The sequence below is a fragment of the Narcine bancroftii genome, chromosome 8 (genome assembly GCF_036971445.1).
Source record: "Narcine bancroftii isolate sNarBan1 chromosome 8, sNarBan1.hap1, whole genome shotgun sequence".
Classification (NCBI taxonomy): Eukaryota; Metazoa; Chordata; class Chondrichthyes; order Torpediniformes; family Narcinidae; genus Narcine; species Narcine bancroftii.
The window spans coordinates 11249175-11270948 of record NC_091476.1 but is presented as its reverse complement, the minus strand read 5'-3'; the positions used below and the strand labels follow the sequence as shown (position 1 = coordinate 11270948).

The 21774-nt window shown below is 38.0% G+C and overlaps 1 protein-coding gene across 4 annotated transcripts in view; it reads left to right on the top strand.

Annotated features, from left to right (window-relative positions):
• kdrl (kinase insert domain receptor like) overlaps positions 1 to 21774 on the top strand; it is a 138426-nt gene that overhangs the window by 23595 nt on the left and 93057 nt on the right. For all 4 annotated transcript variants that reach the window (XM_069892898.1, XM_069892901.1, XM_069892900.1 and 1 more), the window contains exons 3-4: positions 10605 to 10813; positions 14285 to 14427. In XM_069892898.1, the coding sequence (XP_069748999.1) occupies positions 10605 to 10813; positions 14285 to 14427 (352 nt within the window). The remainder of the gene's footprint in view (positions 1 to 10604; positions 10814 to 14284; positions 14428 to 21774) is intronic.

Below are 21774 nucleotides of genomic sequence, written 5' to 3'. Positions count from 1 at the left end.
GTATTCTATTTTATCTGCAACCCCCTTTAATAATGTTAAATGTGTATAAATTATAATTTGAGTTTTCATTTTGTCTTTTATTGGTTGCTTTTTGTTTTCTAGTGCACATTCAATAACAAAACATCAAAGCCAAACTAATCTGCATGTTAACCCATAATGTCCTCCACATGAATTTAAGTGTTTCTAATTAAATAACAGATTGATAAAATTATCAGTCTCTAAATCCCTTGCTTCGTAACTTGAATCTGTTGGAGTGTTATCAAAGATGGTTAGTAAGTAAATCAAAATGGCAAAAAATAAGGTTGGAAAAAATGGTACCGAGCTCTGCAAAAGAACAAGTGAGCAAGCAGGAGTCAGGAACTTTTAAAGTAGTTCTTACATCATGATCTGATGCTGTCCTCTGCCCAGACTTCAATAAAGCATGCAAGCTAAAAAACCTAATGCCAACTCTGCAAAGGAAAAGCAGGCAAATTGATGGGGGCTACCAACAGTCCTGAAGGTTCTAGGTTTTAAAGAGGTTGCTCAGTGGACATCAGATGGCATAAAAAATACTGTATACAAAAACTGGAAAATATTATTAGACCCCTTTGATTTGATTTTAAATGCCTTCTCAAGCAAATCTATTTTTCTGGTTGACCATGCAGAACAATAGCCGGCACAGTCAGAATAGCACATAGCACGCCTTTACAGCACCAGCGATCAGGACCAGGGTTCAAATCTCACACTGTCTAAGGAATTTGTTCATTCTCCCCATGTCTGCGTGTATTTTCCCTGGAGACACCAGTTTCCTCCCACCTTTCAAAACATACCAGGGGTGTTGGTAAATTGGGTGGCACGGACTCATGGGTTGAAATGGCCTATTACTGTGCTACATGTCTACATGTCACGAAGCAAGGGATTTAGAGACTGATAATTTTATCAATCTGTTATTTAATTAGAAACACTTAAATTCATGTGGAGGACATTATGGGTTAACATGCAGATTAGTTTGGCTTTGATGTTTTGTTATTGAATGTGCACTAGAAAACAAAAAGCAACCAATAAAAGACAAAATGAAAACTCAAATTATAATTTATACACATTTAACATTTTCAATTTAAAAATTACATTCAAAAATGTAAATTGAAATTGAAAAAAATATTAAATGAGTTTCCTCTCCATTTAAAGTGAAAACTGATGGTTGTTTGTTGTCAGAGGTTTGCCAGATGACATTGCACTGGAAATGACTTGGGGGGGGGGGGGGGGGGGGGTAGAAATCAGGCTAGTTTTACCTGAACTAAACTGAAAGTTGAACAGGGTGATGGGAAGGGAGTGAAAAAGCTAATGCTTCATCCTGGCCCTGTAAAGTTGTAATGCAGAAATTCTGTGACCACTTTTGTGGTTGTCCCAAAATATAGCTGACTGATCCACCAATTAATTGTAAAAGTGGCAGAATCTTCATGTCTCCTGCTGCATCCAGGTAGATTATTGTTCACTCCTGTTCAGACACAGCTGGGAAATTGCAGTAAACTGGAAGTGGTAAATTAAAAGCAATTCCTCCAACCAGTCCAGCTCAATTTCTGAACCTATTCATTGAATTATTTTTCAGTGAACAGGATTGCTGTTAGATTGCATTAGATCACCCTTTCTCAACGGGGCCGAATAAAAGGGGCTACCCCACATTGCGGGGGTGGGGAGGGGAGGGGATGGACTAAAATCATAAAATGTTTTTATGTAGTCAGTAGGAGATAAGTATGGAAGAAACAATCTAAACATGACTGCTCACAGGGAAAGATGCCCTTAAAATTTGAGCAGATTCCTAAGGAGACCATAGCCAAAAATAAAAGTTGAGAATGGGTGCATTAGATAATGTTTTCATACTTTTCACTTCAATAGGATGAATTTCAGAGGTAAGAACCAATATGCTGATATGACTATATAACAAATTCTGTCAGAGGATAAATTACCAATGCTCTTCCTTGGATCATTTATTTATTTAATTTCATAATCCAGCATTTTTTTCCTCTTTGACAATGTTCTTGAAATATGCATGTTTTTTTTTCCACTTGTACCATCAGTGATGATTAGAAATTGCTTCAAACTTCAAAAGACCCATTAAACAGGCAGTGCATTGGGTTGCCATTAATGGTTTGAGTGTGGAGCCCTGTTTGTAATATTCCATGGTGAGCAAGGACCAAGGTATTAACAAATAAATTCAATTTTGAACGAGTCCTAGCCAATATGACCCTTTCTTTCACCATTGTTTAATTAGCAAAGGAATTTTGAGTTGGTCATGGATTCAGACAGCAGTTGAGAAATGCCAACTAAAGCTATTGGAGTGAGTAGTCCGTGGAAGAAAAATCAGGCCTTCAATCAGTTGGGAATCAGGATGAGAAATTTGGATGCGCTTTTGGGAATGTAATTGCCAGGCATGGGTGGGCATTGGGAATGCAATGTGGCCCACATCTATTGGAAGGAAGGTCAAAAGATATTCTTAGTGAGATTGAGGGTGGGGGACAAGGGTTAAAAGTAATTGTTAAAGGGTCAACCTGTAGGAGTATTTGTGTCCACAGCATTGCACCAGGCTAAACTGAAGACCTTAAAAACATGTTTCTGTATGATTTTCCACTCTTCTGAATTTTGCACATGTAATGTTCAATGTAGGTTTGGTGCATGTTCGTGTGCATGTCCATTCATTTTCATGATTCAGTGTGTCATGCACAGAGTGGGCCTTGCTTACTTGGCATCCAATTGTCTCAGTGCAGTTAGTTCATGATGCATTTTTCTATAATCCCTTTGTATTATACAAAATATATTTGTGGTGTATTTAAACAATAGACTTGTATCATTGCAGCTGAAGGTATTGAAAATAAATTAATGCAAATTCAGCTGACCTAATTAATCTCAATATTTCTACACATGAATTCCAATTTTTTTTGGTTTATATTGAACAATGCTTATTACTGATCAAAATGGATTGAATAATCCATTATTTGGGAAGATCCTGTCAGATAAATAATGCTTTACATGAAGCCATCTTTCAAAATTAAAGAAGCAGCTTGCAAGTTTCTTTTTTAAAAAGGTCAAGATAATTGTTTGCGATTCTAGTCTGTGACTTTTAGTTAACCTCCTCAACAACCCAAAATACAATTTGAACCTAATTTATAAAGAGAAGAAGTAAGGTTATGTAAACAGTTATTAGAACCTGGACAAGGTGGGAAGATCTTAGCACAACAGGGAGCCGGATGGGAGAGCTGAGATATCTTGAAAACTAAATGATTAACCACCTACATGTGTGTAAACTGGCTTGATTTAAAGCTGCAGTATCTTTCCCAAACTGACAATGCAAATATTTATCTGTGATTCAGTGATTGTTAATCAGAACTTCAGGACTTTTTCAGTTTACTTGTCTTAAAACAAGACATTATTTTGCTGTGGCATTTTTTTTGTAATGTTTCTCACATGGAAAATAAAAATAATCCTGTTACATGTGAAGTCTGTAATTGTTTTTTTTAAGTTAATTGACCTTTGTATGGTCTAAATTTAGATCAGTGCAGTGTATTCTGAATTATTTTCTTGGAAGCAAATATTCAAATCCATGGTAAAATAAAATTTAAGTGGGAAATGTACTGCTATATGGTCAATGAGATGATCATTTAGAGAAAAACTCGGTGATAGGGAAGTGAGATCCAATGACTAATGGACATTATCCAAATCCAAAGAATGTGTTGTACTCTGGAACATTTTCCCTTGATATTTTAGATCCTTCTAATACATCATCTTTCAGGAATGGCAAAAAGATTGGAAACTGTTCACACGTGAATTTCCCATTGAGCCCAGAATATCAGAGATGCATCATGGCTGGGTCATTGATAAGATGCCTGAACTTTAAAATACTGGACATTTTTGGATGTGTATAGGAGCGTAAGTTCTGAAAGTCTGGGGTCTCTATCATTGAGCAGGTCGGGTGTGACACTTTGAGTTATCCCCAGATTCTGTTGTATATCTCATTGAAGGACTTGCAAAGAGCTTGTGTCAGCTCGGAGTTGATGTGAGATCCACTGAAGCCCCATAAACAACATCAAAGCATACCAAAAGTAATGTACATGATTCCAAAGGGAAATAATTCCATTACTTTTCTAGATTCATGTCCTCTGAAGTTTTTAAAAAAAAACTTGGAGGCATTTTAGCCCAATAAATCTGAGAACTTGTATAAAGTTGAGGTGAAATTAATAAAACTGTAAATTCAATTCAGTTTTTTAAATGAAAAATATAATGCTATTGTATAAATATCATTGTACAGTCTTTAATTCCAATATTATGTTCTGTACTCTTTATATAAAAAAATGTTTTTAAAATTAGTTCAAGATCGTGGTAAAGTTGCAACAGAAATTCATTATAATGACACAAGGGATGTGCTTTTATTTAAGAAGGGATTAGAAAAGAATAGTCTTACCATTGGAATAGAGGTGTTAAGAGAGTATTTGATTGTGTTTTAAAGAAAAATCTGTTGGATTTTGATGGTCTGCATAAGGAGACCTTTTTCTGAGTAGCCAATTAGAAGCACAGGTGTTTTGCTAAAATAATAAGGGGAACAGATGAAAAACATCATTTTGCAGATTTAAATGGCAGAATGAAAATCAAAATTAATTAAAACAGAGGTAAAGAACATGTGTATGGGTTTAAGTGGCCAGTAATAAGATTGAAATATACATAAACAAATCTATTTTGTACATTAGAATTGCTGACATTCCAATTTTGGATGCATTGCCCATATACTGTTAGGTCAGTTGTAAATGTATTGAGGTTAAAGTAACATTTTCTTTTATCTACACAAGTGTTACAACATTAAATAACACTATGATTAGCAATTGTATTTTACTATTCTGTCACATATCATTATATGAACCAAATGTTAACACTGACTAGTCCAGTATATCACAGGTAGAACTGTTCTCACCATCGAGAAAATCTACATGCTGTCAGAGAGCAGCAGCAATTATCAAAGACCCACACCACCCAGCACATGCTCTGTTTTCTCTTCTGCCATCAGGAAAGAGGTCTAGGTGCCACAAGATTCACACCACCAAGTTCAGGAACAGTTGCTATCCCTCTACCATCAAACTCCAAAACAACAAACTCAATCAGAGACTCATTTAAGGACTCTTGCGCATTTATTATTGAATATTTATTTTGTCAGTTTATTTACATTTCTCTCTTCATTTGCAATTGGGTTACATAAATCTTGGGAGAGGTGGGAATTGGATTTGATCATTGTAATTGACCAAAAATGCTGGTTAAATTTATGCTTAGGTAAGTATGACACCTTATTAATTCAAGATGTAGAATGATGCATTTACATCAATGAAATTTAACACCTCAAACATTACATAATAGTAAATTGGAAATCTCAAAACTGTGTTTTAGGTGTGGCATAGATATTGGTACTTTTATACATTCTACCTGGTTATGCATGAAATTAAGACCTTTTGGATAAATTTGGGGGAAATATTAACAAAAATTATGGTGGATCCACAATTGTTCCTTTTGGGGAATTTGACTGTCATGAATGTTAACTTCTCCAAAACTAAATCCAAATTTATTAAAATCGCTTTGGCAATAGCCAGGAAATTATAGAGGTAAAATTGAAATCTGATTCCCTCTTACATATTGATCATTGCAATATGGAAATGAAAAATTGTAAACTCCTGGAGAACATTACTTATAATCTTAGAAATAAATAGAACATGCTCATAGACATTTGGCAGCCTTATCTGGATTACTTAAATGCCCAGATAGTTTAAAATATTTATTAAATATATTATATTTAATTTTTATCTCATTAGTAATTTAATATTTTTATTTTGTTTTGGATTGTATTAAACATTGATACCAGTTCTTTCTCCTTTTCCTTTTTCTTCTCCCTCTCTGTCCTCTTTGTTTTCCTTTCTCTTAAGGTACAGAGGGGTTATTTCTAAGCTTAATGTGCATTTTAAGGATTTTTTAAAATATAAAATCATTGAGCCGTTTGTGTGTGTGTATTCTTAAAAATTAAGTAAAATATAATCTTTTAAAACTTTAAAATCTGAACTCTGAATCTCACTCCAACACTTGATACTTTTCCCAAAATTTTGCTGCGCAATTCACTTGTACATATAATTTCTTTCAAATAAATTCTATTCCTACAAAGTTATCTTCTAGCTTTTCTCTAAATGTAGGTTACAACTTGAGAATAAATGGTCTCCGGGGGGGGGGGGGAGAACACTATCATTTTGTATATCAAACATGACAGCACTTTGTGCATTAAAAGTGATATTTGAAGGCTTGGCAGATTATTATAGACTGAAAAACAAATAGAAAATAATAAGATGCACATATTTACTTAGAGTCTGCTGGAAAATATAAAATGTTTTTTTTTATAGAAACATACTGGGTATATTCCCATTCTCCAAGGCATACTTCATACACCTGAGGTGATGGTAAACGTGGCAGAACTGATGCTATACTAAATGGGTTCTCTATTCAGTATCTTAGTGAGTTGTATGTTCTCCTTGTCAGTTTACCAAAAGGAATAACTTTCTAAACCTAGGGTTATAAAAGAAAGCTGTAATCTATAGGGAAAATTCTGTTAAGACCTCCACCATAAAATCAGATCAGAACTTTTTTTTTAATTAATTCAACTATTTGGAATTGTGCAAATTTCTGAAATTCATTTGCTGCTAATGGGAATGAAATTGGAACATTTTAATTGTTATTTAAACTGTTATTTCTCTGGAACAGAGCAGCTGAATGAGAACATAAAGCTCTTCACCAAAAAATACCACACTGGTGTATAATGTTCTAGATATACGACCATGAGGTTAATTATAGCATAAAACATTATAAATCTCAAGATGCAATCTAGTAGTAATTTACAATTCTATTTCTCTCATCTTCACTGTGGTATCAGACCATTCACATATTAATAACAACAGAAGCTGATATTTTATCATACTTAAACTACTTGACAATTATTTACTTCTCAGTGCTATATATATATTCTTCTTTGGCTTGGCTTCGCGGACGAAGATTTATGGAGGGGGTAAATGTCCACGTCAGCTGCAGGCTCGTTGGTGGCTGACAAGTCCGATGCGGGACAAGCAGACATGGTTGCAGCGGTTGCAGGGGAAAATTGGTTGGTTGGGGTTGGGTGTTGGGTATTTCCTCCTTTGCCTTTTGTCAGTGAGGTGGGCTCTGCGATCTTCTTCAAAGGAGGTTGCTGCCCGCCGAACTGTGAGGCGCCAAGATGCACGGTTTGAGGCGATATCAGCCCACTGGCAGTGGTCAATGTGGCAGGCACCAAGAGATTTCTTTAGACAGTCCTTGTACCTTTTCTTTGGTGCACCTCTGAAATGGTGGCCAGTGGAGAGCTCGCCATATAACACGATCTTGGGAAGGCGACGGTCCTCCATTCTGGAGACGTGACCCACCCAGCGCAGCTGGATCTTCAGCAGCGTGGACTCGATGCTGTCGACCTCTGCCATCTCGAGTACTTCGACGCTAGGGATGAAAGCACTCCAATATATATATTATATTGCCACTATTTAACTAGGCCAATTCAATGACATTCAATTGATTTATATTACAACTCCAATTATCCAAAATCAGATTCTCCAAAATCCTCATTTATCTGAATTTTTTTTTTATAATTTCAATTAAATGAAGATATCTGAAACAAATCAGAAATCCTCATTTATACAAAATTATTTTGGAGCCAAACTGACCAGGACCTCGGTCTTCCGGATGCAGCGCCATACTCGGTGGGGAGGTGTCGAAGATCGACAGCAGCCAGCTTTTGTTTTGGTGAGAATTAAACATTATTTAAAAAGCCTTCCTTGTTGTTTGTTGTTGTTTAAACACTGTTACAAGTGATTTGCTGTTTGCTATTGGGTGGTTTTTTTAAAAATGACCAGTTCTCAAAAAAAGTTTTATCCAACTTAGGCCTGGTCCCAACCATTTCGTACAGCTACGATTATCTGAAATTGGATTCTCCGAAATCCTCAGTTATCTGAATTAATTTTTTTTAAATTTCGGATGAATGAGGATATCCAAAACCTCAGGCTCCCGGGCAGGAGCAAGACCACTTGGGTCTCCCAGCACCAGTGGAGCCTCTGTGGGGAGGTGTCGGTGATCGGCAGAGGCCAGCATTTTTTTTGGGTGAGAATTAAACATTATATTAATGCTTAAAAATCCTTCCCTTGTTGTTTTTTCAAAAACTGTTACAAGTGATTTGCTGTTACAACTGGACTTTTTTTTAAATGACCAGTTCCCTGAAAAAGCACTTATCAGAAATGGGCCTGGTCCCGACAATTTTAGATAATCGGAGTTGCACTGTATTTATATTTTTTTAATGTTGTCACTTCCATAGCTGCTGTATTGGCAGAGATGTAACCTGCATTACCTGAAATTACATCAGTTTATCCTAATTATACTTATTGCACTGGACATACAATACTGAGAGATGTTTCTTTATATTGTGTTGGATGTGTTTCGACTGACATCCTGAGCTGAGAAGCCTTTAATGTCAAGGTATCTGTGCATCAGTCTCTTTAAACCCATTGCATGTAACAGTATCACTTAAGTCAGCTGTTGCTACTCTTTTCCCTTCCAGCAGGCAGTAAATATATGAGCTTGAGAACACAAACCTGCAAATTCAAGGATCGTTGCTTCCCTGCTGTTGAGACACTTGTAAACTGACCCCTCATTGGCAACAGATAATGTTTAATTGTACTTTTCTCTATGCCTGCACTTTGTCCTAGTAGCACTATACCCTGCACTTTTTAATTGATTGCAACACTGCACCCTACCCTATCTGTTGTATTTAAGTGTGAGTTGACTTGCATATATCTTGGTACATGTGGCAATAAACAATTCAATCAATGCAATTCAATTCCCCTACCTGGTAGATGTAAGTAGAACATCTGATGGGTTGGAGAAATTGGAATGATAGCAAATAGGTCCTTCACAGCCACTCCTATGACTTATCTCTTATCAGCTCCTCAAGGAATTTGTTTCAGTAAAGACTCAAGATGAGACAAATAATTACCCATTAAACTTTTAACTTCCTTTGCCAGTACCTTTTTTTTAAAACTAACACTGAATGGAAAATGGCCTTGGAGATCTGCTATGCTGATTCAGTCCAACTACCTATAATTCTTTGACCTCAGACCTGCCCTTGTTTGATTTTCATTTCTTAACTTGTAAATCTTTGAATTCTTGAAGTGCCTTTCTCCAAAAGGGAAATTAAACCAAGGTGTCATTTTCAGTTCAATCGAATTTTAAAGATGCGGTACCTCTACGTGAAGATCATCTGGGAGCACTTGAGGGTTGTAGCCACATTCTTTCTCAAAATCTGCAGATTAGTTAAAGATTTGTCTCCTTAAACAGTTTTACTGGAGCAGAATCCCTTCCATTTTTGACTACTGTATTCCAAAAATACATCGTAGATCATTTCCCAAATGTATGTTACCTCACTTTCTGGAAACACGGGCAGAAAAAAATCAGGGACTTCTTCCAACACCATTGGCCAACTGTTTTATCATTAGAAGATTTGTATGTATGTTAGGATGGCAGATTTATCCACTTCATCTGGATCTGGTTGAGATGAGAGATGGAGCTCATTAACAAGTGTCGTGCATGTGGATGGAGAGGCAAAGATCGAGAAAGAAAGCAGTCTGATTGGTCTAGTGCATCCAATCTCTCATGATTTGCAGGGGTTAGAATCAATTCATAGAACAGCTGAGCACAAGACAAGGAATAAAATTTGAACGTGCTTGGTCTTGTCAACCTGAACTTCAGATATTTCATATGGTTTTGATCATGACATGCTTGATGTCACTGAATCTGCACAAGGTGCACTGATGAGTTTCATTGAACACGTCAGCTATCATGAAGGACTAGAAGATTTGGCAATTATATGATTGAGACTGAAAATGTGATGAATTAAATATATTACAGTTCAGTTGGCAATTTTTTTTAGTTGGAGAGGACCAGGACTTGGTATCATTCCACGTCTAGGTTTAATAACATCAAATGCTTTATTTTTCGAAGAGCAAGGAATACTGGAGCACACTGGTATTTTGCACAGTTGGCATTAACTGAGTTCTTTTGAGAGTGATTGGGACTTATTTCTGGTTGGAGCAAGAATCAATTAATAAAAAATAATTTTAAGGAAGTCAAGCTGATCCCTGGATTATTTTCGGTCACATAGAGAGAAATTCCTCAGATTTGCTTTCTTATTTGCTTCTTTCAGGTGATCATATGGTTTTGGATGAGGTTAAGAGAGTATATGTATATATTTTTTAAAACTTGACCTTGTGTGGGTCAGGCTAAGTGGAGTTGTGTAAACAGTGTGTTCTTGCTCCTTTGATCATATTGACTGACAGAAATGTTTTATCCACAAAGACCACAGGTCTCTCTTGCATTGAGATTTCCATTGAGTTCCAGCTGGGAATTTGAAGAACTTCAAAGATTTAACATGAGCTTGAAACATTTGTGAGATAAAATGAAACACAAACCAAGTAATAGTGTACAAATGATGTCGATCTTTTGCCTGTGACTAACTGAGCATATTTATTGATTAACAGGGGAAATGCATCCTTGAGATGGTCTGGACCCAATCATCCTAATGCTGTGAAAGGCAGACTAGACATAATCAAGAAAAAATGCAATGACAAGAAGTACTTCTGTAGTACTTTGTCTTTAAGGAATGCTGATCGCAATGATATTGGATACTACACTTGTAAATATGCCAGATCTGCAGCTAATGAAAGCCAGGTTTATTTATTTGTCAGAGGTAAGGACACCAGTTTAAAGTAGAACTGTGGACACTGTCCAAACCAATGAGATTCGATAATCTGTTAACTACCCATTACACAAAAGCAGACGAGGGCAATGCCTATTAAGCTTGCATGTTAAAATATAGGTATGTGCCGCTTAACATCCGACCGCACTTACATCCATGGTCCCATAATAATTCAGTGACTGCGAGCAAACCACCACCAATACTCCAACAAAAGAAAACATCACATCTGCATTTGCCAAGTCCCATTAGTTTTCTTCCATGACTTCGCTTTTCATTCTTTTTAGTTCAAGGAGCTGATGTCCAGTATAATTCATCTTAACTAGTCAGGCAAGCTCTCTACCCCAGGAATCAATCTAAAGAAATGTTGATTTTCACTATCTCTATTGCATATATATCATTCCTTATTTTGGGAAATGAGATGTGTACAGGTGCAGTCTCACCAGCACCCAATATAATTGCAGGTAGTAATCTGTACTCTTGTGCTCCAATTCTCTTGTAATAAAAGCAGACATAGCAGTAGCCTTCCGAATGAGACCTGCTCATTGACCTTCAGAGTTCCATTTACAAGGAACTTCTGAAAAACCAACACCCTTCAATCTCCTAGCATGTAACAACTATTCCACTTTTCCTTTACTTTATCAAAGTGGCTGACTTCATCTTTTTCTACTTTGCATGCCATCTCCTCGCCCATGCTTGTTTGGATCCCCCCTGAAAATTCCCTGCATTCTCTTCACTACCCATACACTGTGTACCATTGAGGAAACTGTCTTGCAGAGAAGTCGAACACAGAATAGTCCTGTAATTCACTGGGAGATGATGCCTGGAATCTCACACCTTGGTTACAGTCTGGAAGGCATAGCCACATTCCATACATCCTAATGTACTGCTTAGGTAACCTTTTCTTTCTGCCCATTCATATTTCATCCAGCACATCACTCCTCATACCAATCCCTCTTGCAGGTTCCCCTCTCTGTAATTCCTCAGGTACCTAAATTATTGCAATCAAAGGAATGCACGCAAACACTAACCAATTATTTGTGAATTGTCACCGAAATGGATTCAATTGCTGTTCATCAACCCAACTGATTTGCAGGAAAAGGTTCTCTTGATCATTTCTTGCAGATGAGTAGATTGGTTCATGAGTTGTTTCGTGGAGAAAGAGAAAACTGAGGTGAAGATTATATTTTTTGTTAGCTATCACCTCAATCATCAAATTTCTCAATAGATGGATCTGTCTTTGACACGTGTTATGAAGCAGACTTTTTAGGGGGGGAAGAATCCCATTGGGAGAAGGGTTAATAAAGCCCTAAATCATTACTTTTATACCCATTACCACCAGGAGAGACCAAAGCCTTTTAATTCCTTTATTGTAGTGTACATTCAAATGCATGTTCAAGGCCATAAATGCAAGTGTGAGTCATTTAAAAGCCTTGTAAATGAATTAGCAAATTTTGAGTTTTTTCATCAGATGAATCTAAACGTTCTCTGCAGCTAAGTATATGAAAACTAAGTGAAAGGCAAGATAAATTTCACCTAGAATTATCATCACAATTAATCTGTTTGACAAAACAAATAATTCATGGATGAAATAATGCTGCAATAACCAGTATAAAAACACAAACAGCGCTGCTTGAGAATGCAATAACCAGACCACACAGATTGAAAAAGCCCTCTTCATTAATGAGCGAAAGCTCAAATTTTTCACTTTGATGTGTTGTTGACCTTACAAATTTAGCTAGTGAAATGCATACTTGTCTCTAGAAATCTTCCTCCCACATGCTGTACTCCAAATGATACATAACTATATGGAATTTAGTCAGTGGCAAATACTTGCTTTAAGAATGAAGAAGCAATGGTGGAAAGGTTTTTTTTCACCCTCTTGAAGGTTATTCCAATAACCTTAATTCTCAATTTTTATACAAATGTTTTACATTTATCATCTTCAAGTGGCTTTTGGGGTTTTTCCTCTGCTTGCTATATCGTGAAATCCATTTGTGAGAAATGCATTAAACCAGGACAGTGTTTGTTCAGTTTCTGAACTTACATCATCACCTTTTCAGTCTTTATCCACATTGTTAAATTGCTAAAAGATCAGCTTTGGTGGGTGGCAGAACATGGTCTATAGGAGTTTTCATTTCCCATGCTATGTTCTTCTAAGTGTAGCTCTCGTGAAATAACTGAGCATCGTGCAATGGTGTGTTACAGACGTACACTTCTACCATTGAGATTTCAGCATGATGGTTCCTAATGTTCCTAAATTTGTGTTCTGCTGTCTGCCTTTGAGCTTGGCAAACTCAAATTATTAAGAACCAACAGAGAGAAGAGAAATCCATTCTTCAAATGGAATTAAGTCCAAATGCACTGAACATTTGAATAACTTGAAGTTGTTTTGAAGGGTCAAACAAGCAAGAGCATCACAGATGTCAAGAATTGTCTTTGGGGTCTATACATAGATGTATACAGGTTAGGATTATATCAGTATCTTTCCTGGTTCCTATTTGCTGGGTTTCATATAATTCTTCTCTGAAAGCTATTCCTTTATATCCATCTTGACAGTCCAACTTTGCTACATTTTTCACAGCAATGCCAACATTCTTCTTTTGTGAAGGGGAAAAATTGAATCTTCCATTCTTTCCTTGTGAAGAAGTTAATTTACAAGATGTATTGATTGGATTATTCACAAAAAAATAGTTCTTGAATTGCTTAACAAATTCATTGCACAGTGGAAGATCTTTTTAAAAAAAAAAGATTCTCTGCTCAAAACTCTCCTCACTGCCTTCACAGAAAAAGCAACAGATTTCAGACCTTGCTTTTTAGTAATTTCCACATAATTGTTGATTCCAAGCACCTTGCAGGAAAGTTGCATTGAAAGCAAGAGAAAGAGGGACATGGGGCTAAAACCTTCTAACACCAATTTTCTGGTTCACGTTCCACACGATCATAGTTCATCACTGAGAATACAAAGGCTTAGTGGCCCCACGTCTTTCCATTTTCTATCTCCATATAGGTAATGTTGCACCCTTATTTTGTTTGCCTATACATATTCTGTCAAACCCTCTAGTCTGTCTGCTGCTCTTCCACTTTTAGATCCTGTCAATGGATTCATGAGCCACTCCACTATTTGAGGAATAAAAAAGAATAGTAGAAAATGGAAAATTTAAATCGTAACAGCAGTAAAGGGGGTCAGATCACAACATCTCATTTGAACAGCTTTGCAGAGATTATTGGTCTCATTTTAGGACTTTAAATTGCAGAACTTTTACCTTTTGCAGTAGGGTGATAATTTGTCTAGTACATCCTAAATAGGACAGAAATTTGGAATTTTTAGATCTTCACACACTTCAGTATTCATAGTGTTAATTTTTTGCAGAAATTATGACACTAATGATGATATTTATACTGGAATTTTTTTTAGGAAACACCTGGGATTTAGTGCCTAACGTGCTTTTCTTTGAAAAACAGATCCTCAAAGTCCATTTATAGAGTCCCATCCTGAATATCCCAAAGTGATCAGAATGAATGAAAACCAGGAGACCGTGGTGATCCCTTGCCGAGTCACAATACCAGATCTACAAGTCACCTTGCTGAAGGAGACCTACTTAAAGGTGAGATACTTAAAAAGAACTTCTCTCATAAGTGCTATTAAATTCTTGCATTTGATGTTTGCCTTAAATCTCTTGTACTTGGTCTGCCTCAAGAATGCAAGCAAGAAATTGCTGAAGAAGCAAAGATGCTGCCACTCACAATAATACCAAGAGCCTTTTGTAGAACATTTACCCTATGAATTTAATAGTGAACAATTACAACTATTTGTATGGTGGGATACAGCTGGCATTTTATTTAATTTTGTGGTTTTTGGAAAGGAAAATGCTCCTTTGGCCAGTTGCAATCAGTAGAGGAGAAAAATCCAAAGATTTTGAGAAACATGGTCCTATGAGTAGGCCACTTAGATACAAGCCTGTTCCACCATTCCATTAGATTCCAGCCTCACTCCGTACCTCTATCTTTCTCTCATCTCCTAGTGCATTTGGTAAAGTGAATTAAAATTGACAATTCCCCCAGTGTAAATTGTCATCTGCTTGGGAGAGTTCCAACTTGTACCACTTATTGTGTGTTGAAGTATTGCCCAACCATTCCTGAAAGACCGGCTCTCATATTTTCACATCATTTTCAAGCCTAAGAGAATATTTTTGTATATCCGCTCGGTCATTTAAACTTAATGTCATCAAAAAGTTGAAGAGATGCATATTTAATTTTCTGGATGATAGAGCAAAGTGACCTGTGTAGGTAATCTCATCTTGTGATTTAACCATTGGATTCCTGATGTTATTCTACTGAATCTTCATTGAAAATCTCATGCCACAGGATAGCTTGTTCTGTTTCCCTGCTCAATTTTTAATCAAAATATTAACTGAATTGAAGGTCATTGACACTTACTGTTTGTGAAATAGACTCAGGAGGTCACAAAGTCAGCATTACAGAATCAGGCCTTGCCATCCATGATGTCAATCTGTATGAATTCTAATTGCCCACGTTTGGCACTATCCCGCTATGCTTTGTGTCTGACTTCTTGTTCACATTGCTTTTAAATGTTTAAATAAGGCCTTTGTATCTGCCTCCATTGCCTCCTCTGGTGGCTTGTTCCAAATAGTCACTACCTTCTGGGTGGGGGAAAAACCTGCCCTTCAGATCTCCTTTAAATTTCTCCTCTTTTACCTGAAACTAGTGCTCTCCAGTTCTTGACTCTCCTGTCTGGGAAACAGATTCTTAATATCTACCCTGTCTATGCCACTCATTATTTTACAATCCTCTTTTAGGTCACCCCTCAGCCTCAATCTCTCCTTGTAACAAAATCTTTCCATTCTTGGCAATATCCCAGTGAATCTCTTCTGCACTCTTTCTATTGCTACCATATTCTTCCTGTAGCCTGGTGACCAGAACTGTACACAATATTTAAGTGTGGACTTGTGAATATTTTGTGCAACTGCAACATTATATCCCAAGGGTTGTACTCAATGCTTTGGCCTATAAAGACAAGCATGCCAAATGCTTTTTTGAATCCATTATCCACCTGTGTCACCACTTTTAGAGAGCAATGAACTTTCATACAAGGTTAAGCTAGTGCTACCTATATGAAAATTATTCCTTTCAGTAAAAACATTTGCCTTGATAATTTTTATCTTCTCATGGTTCGGCCTCGTAATGAATAGTCGCTTTTTATTACACACTTCTTCAGCTGTTATAATGCAATTCGTCGACCATCTCAGAGGACTCTATTAGGTGAAGACTGTATGATCCATTCCTAAAATATGTAAACTAACCTCATAGGCTTTTAAAACAATCCAATAATTTCATGGTCGCAACAAATTCTGTCTCTTTTAATTTAAGATTTGTGTAATGAATTTGAAGTAATATTTCCAAAGTACTAGTCCAGGTTTCTAGATAACCACTCTCAGGACACTAGAGGGGTGAAACAGGGTTGACATGGTGAATCACTGTTTACGAAGCCATCTGGTTTTTCTTAGATCATTGGGGTCAGTTAAAGAAAGAGAAAGCAGGCAAAGGGACTTGTAAAAGCTGGGAAATGCAGGTCAAAGATGGTGCAGAGAATTGAACCCAACCGGTTAAAATAGAGGAAATGTGCAACAGATCTTGTAGTGTCCATGGAGAGAAAAAAGGTTGAGTTAATATAACAAATGGATAACCTTACACCAGAAATCTCCATGTCTGGTGCAAATAGAGAAATGGAGTTACTTGAAATTGCTGAATTCAGTATTGAATTGTTGACATTTGATTTAAGGATACAGAATGCCCTTCAAGCCCATGAAACTTGTGCTTTCCAATTATACCCAATTAACCCACCAAATCCAAGCATATTGGACGGTGGGAAGAAACTGTAGCCTCTGGAGAAAACCTATGCAAGCCATGTGATAATGTATAAACTCCTTACAGACAGCTCTGGATTTGTACCCAGGTCACTGACAAAGTGTGCATTGCAAAATATTAGAATCTGTAGCTGGTTAAAGATCAGATTTTAATTACTTTATTACATAAATAAGTCAATAATTCTAGGTTACATGGGGCTGTAGAAATGTTAAATAGTGGAAAGGAGTGTTGGAATTCCCACCACCGGTCCACATACTTAAATTACAACATGCATGAATTTAATTTACTGCACTACCCATTCCAATATCATACAATCTCTCACATGGACCTGATACAGGCTCTCGACAAGAAATATCAACAATTCCTTCCCTCCTGAAAATACTCCTCATCCCTTTGAGTTCCTCCAGCAGTTTGTTTTTTGCTCTAGATTCCGGCATCTGCAGTCTCTTGTGTCTCACATAGCCAGTTAATTTATTCGTTTTCAACATTCTTCACCTCCCGAGACATACAGACTATATTCACCATCCTCTGAGAATAGTAGGTTTAATGTAAGCAGTCTGTTCACTTCCCTGTTTTTGAATGAATTCAAGCCTCCTTCTGTTGCATTTTTGATTATAGAAAACACATTATCTTTGTTAAAGTAACCTATAACTCTAGAATCCTGGATATGTTCACAAAGTCTTCTTCAAGCTGCCCTTATAACCTTTCTACCTCAATCAAAATATAATTCAAAGTATGCATTCAGTTACAGTTCAATACACCCTCTCCAATAACAAGTTCATTCCACAACAATCAGTGATGTTAGATAAGGCTAGCCTAATAAATCAAAAACAACAGGTCTGGCATAATCCATGTTTTAGGTCCAAGTCCTTTATCGAGACCTTCAGCTGGAATAATGGTTCCCAACCCAAAATTTTAACTGATCACTTCTCTTCATGGACACAACCTGACCTGCTGACTCTCTCCAGCCTCTTTTCTTGCTCAAGATTCCAACATCTACAGTTTTTATATTTTTCTAGAGATGGTTCAGTGCTTCAGTCCAGAATCAGAATTCACCTGATACATTAATGTGAAACCCTATTCATCTATTCATATGAACACCATAAAACATCTGTTCATGGAAAAATGGACACCTGATATCCTGAAAATGTTAAGAAAATTCCTAATTTAGTCTTCATTGAATCTTGGGTGAAGATATTTTGGCCTTTCTATGTGACAAACCTATAAAACAGCAAAAATGTGATAAGCAGTCAATTTGTGGTGGGCCAACCAATGTTTTGTTTAAGGAGTAACACAGAAGACCAAGTACACTGCTCAAGTGCCCTTTTCTAATCACTCTGTGGCATACACTGCACCAAAACTCAACTAGCAAAACAAATTAGCTAGGTCTGAGGAAAGAGAGGTGACCAGTAAATCTTGGATCCAGAGAATGGCTGAGGAGTCATAGCATTGTTGAGTGCAGAGTTCAGGGTGAGGTTAGCTACAAGATATTGATGAATGATAAGATTAGTAGTCAACGGCATGTACATGCACACATGGAATAGATGCACATAAACGGTTCATCATTCTTTGAAAGTGAATTCTTATGTAGATAAGGTGGTGAAAAAGGCTTTTGGTATCCTGGCCTTTATAAATCATAGCATAGAACACACATGTCAAACTCTGGCCCGCGGGCCAAATTTGGCCCGCGATATAATTATATTTGGCCCGCAAGATCATATCAAAAATGTATTAGAGGTGGCCCGCTGGCCGCCGCGCCAGCATAGCGCATGCACAGTAACCGCTGTGTCCCAGGGTGAGAGAGAGAGAGAAAAATCCTGGCCCTTGAAAAGTAGTAGTGGGGAGTTTTATAAACACGCTGTCGTGTCCCCCCCGCCCACCACCCCACCGCAGCGCAGCCTGGCCGGTGTCAGGGGAAGCCAAGGCCGCTTCCCAGCACCCGGAACCCCAGTGGCACAGCGTTTCTTGGAGCTGCAGATTGAGTCGGGACGCCAGAGGGAAGATTGGGGCTCCCCGCCGGGCGATGGGGGTGCCGGCCGCCGGCCGCCCTGTGCCTTCCCACCAGACCAGCGGCGGGTGCCCGGAGTACACGTGGAGAGCGAGGCTCGTCGGGCAGGTAGGGTGGAACCCCCCGCCAATCTCGGGAGTGGCGTGGGCTGGATCGGGATTAGTCGCGCTCACCTGCTCCTCCACCGCTGACCAGGATCCCAGCGCGGTCCTGAGCGCGGAGACTTCCCTGGAAAGGTCCTGGGACACCGGCACAGAAAGAAGAGCAGGGTCCGTAGAACATTACAGATCAGAAACAGGCCCTTCGGCCCTTTGACTCTACCTCGTGAAAACCCAACACTGGAGAAATTCAGCGGGTTAAACCGTATCCTTTATCCAGCAGAGAGGTACCTGACAATGTTTGGCCCTTGATCCCCCTCATCAATGTATGAGCAAAAGTCTGTGGTTCTCGTAAAAACACCAGAAGGGAGAAACTCAGCAGGTCAAAGGGGGTCCGTGAGAAACTCAGCAGGTCAAGGGAAGTCTGGGAGAAACTCAGCAGGTCAAGGGGGGTCCGGCAGAAACTCAGCAGGTCAAGGGGGGTCCGGGAGAAACTCAGCAGGTCAAGGGGTGTCCGGCAGAAACTCAGGGGGGGCCTGACCTCGCCAGGACCGTTGCCCACTCCCCCTCCCTGCCGCAGGCTGGCCCGCGACTCACGGTGACGGGGCCGCTGATCTGCCGAGATGCCGCCCTGCAGCGAGAGCCGGTGCCCTCGCACTGTCGTTGTCCAACCTGATCACCCGCAAACCCCGCCCTCCCGCACACAGGCCTGAGTAAGTATTATGAACTTTAATCTCAGGATAAAACGATCTTCCAATAGTTTCATGTCACAGTGATAAATATATTCCTGGTTAAAAATGGTCCTGCACCTGGATACAAGCTCATTAGGCATAAAACTTGAAAAGTGTGTAAATCAAAGGATATCTGTACCAATGGAAAAAGGGCATGGCAAATAACCCTGCTAGAGTTCATGCCCACAATCAGTCACCCATTTGATTGTTTCAGGAATCATGTTATTCTCCCACATTCTCAATAGCCCTCAGATTTTACTATTCGACAGCACACTAGCAACATTTGACAAATCCTCTATATAGAAATATTATTTATTGAATATTTTATTTCTCATTTGTTAATGCTTCTGGAAAGAGTTTATCCAAAACTATTATTAAACATTTATTTTAATAAGAAAAAGTTTAACATTACATATGTTGAAAGAAGAGAAAACATGCAGATGTTGTTGAAAATTTTCAATAAATATTTAGTTTGGCCCACGACTTAGTCCAAGTTTTTAATTTTGGCCCTCCGTGAATTTGAGTTTGACATCCCTGGCATAGAATATAGGAGCTGGGAGGTGATGTTGAGACTGTTCAAGGTGATGGTGAGGCCAAGTTTGGAATATTGTGTGCAGTTCTGGTCTCCAAATTATAGGAAGGATATCAATAAGGTAGAAAGGGTGCAGGGAAGATTTTCTAAAATATTGGTTGGGATTGAGTAGACTGGGTCCTTATTCATTGGAGTGTAGAAGGTTGAGGGGTGATTTGATGGAGGTATATAAAATTATGAGGGGAATAGATAGAGTAGATGTGAATAGGCTCTTCCCCTTGAGGGTAGGAGAGATTGGAACGAGGGGTCATTAAGTTAAGGATTAGGGGACAAAACTTTAGAAGTAACATAAGGGGAAGCTTCTTCACTCAGAGAGTGGTAGCTGAATTCAATGACCTTCTGGAAGAGGTGGTTGCAGCAAAATCAATTTTGTCATTTAAGAGGAGGATGGATGAATACATGGATGTGAGGGGGTTGGAAGGTTATGGGCAGGGAGCAGGTAGGTGGAACTAGTGGAGTTCACTTAAACCGGAGCAGACAATAAGGGACGATATGGCCTGTTTCCATACTGTAATTGTTATTTGGTTATATAAATCTTGTAAACTGGCAGGATGTGTTGAGTCAGCCTGTGTTGAGTCCTGGACATCATAAATACTGTAGTAGCAAAGTCTGAAAAAGCAGGAAGATGATATTGAACCTTTATAAAACACTGGCTAGGTCACCTCTGCATTTCATTCTAGGCCCCACGATTGATTGTGAAGATCCAGTAGATATTTACTGGAATGCCTCCATGGAAGTTGGATGTCATGCAAAAGCTTAGAGTAGTTTTCTCAGGGAAGAAATTTGAGCGATATTTGACTAAGAAAAAGATCATGAGAGTTTTAGACAAGGTACCTACCTAAAAGGAAATTGTTCCCATTATTTTAAGAACCAGGGGATAGATTTAAAGTGATATGATAATGATCCAGGAAAGCATAAAGAAATTACTTTCTCATGAAAGGTGCTTGGAATGTAAAATTCACGGACTACACATGAGTTGGAAGCAAAAGCAATCATAGCTTTTAGAAGTGAAACATGAATATCTGCAGATGTTGTGATTATAGCAAAATCACAGAAATGCTGGAGGAACTTGGCAGATCACGTAGGATCCTAGGATAGAAAGATATGTTACTGACATTTCAAGCCCAAGCCCTTCTTCAAGGTATTCGCCCTCCAGCAATTTTTCACATCTCCCAGGACCACCTTGGTACCTTTGTTTATGCATTGTTTTGGAAATTTTTTTTGCGGTGGTGGGCACCACCCCAGTTCTAATGATTGCTCACGTAACATGTGATGATATTTTGAACAACTTTATTATATATCTCATTGGAGTATGTCCTTTTTTAGAACTCTCTGCAATCCATCAGACTTGTATTTGTAATTTTTTTCAGTATTAACAGTTCCTTGTTTTCTGAAATGGCTTATTTTTATTTAGAAACATTAATTTTAATATAACTAATTTATCACATTCAAAGGCAGCTCCAACATTATAACAATTCTTTGGTGTTTAATACTTTATATGCGTACTTGTTTGTGAATTAGGGAAGTTTGTGTAATTTTAACCAAAGAACACTGCTATTGACTTAAACATCTGTGGGGTAGAATGTCTCATTGGAGAAGGAAATTAGGAAATTTATAGATATGCATTTATATTTTAA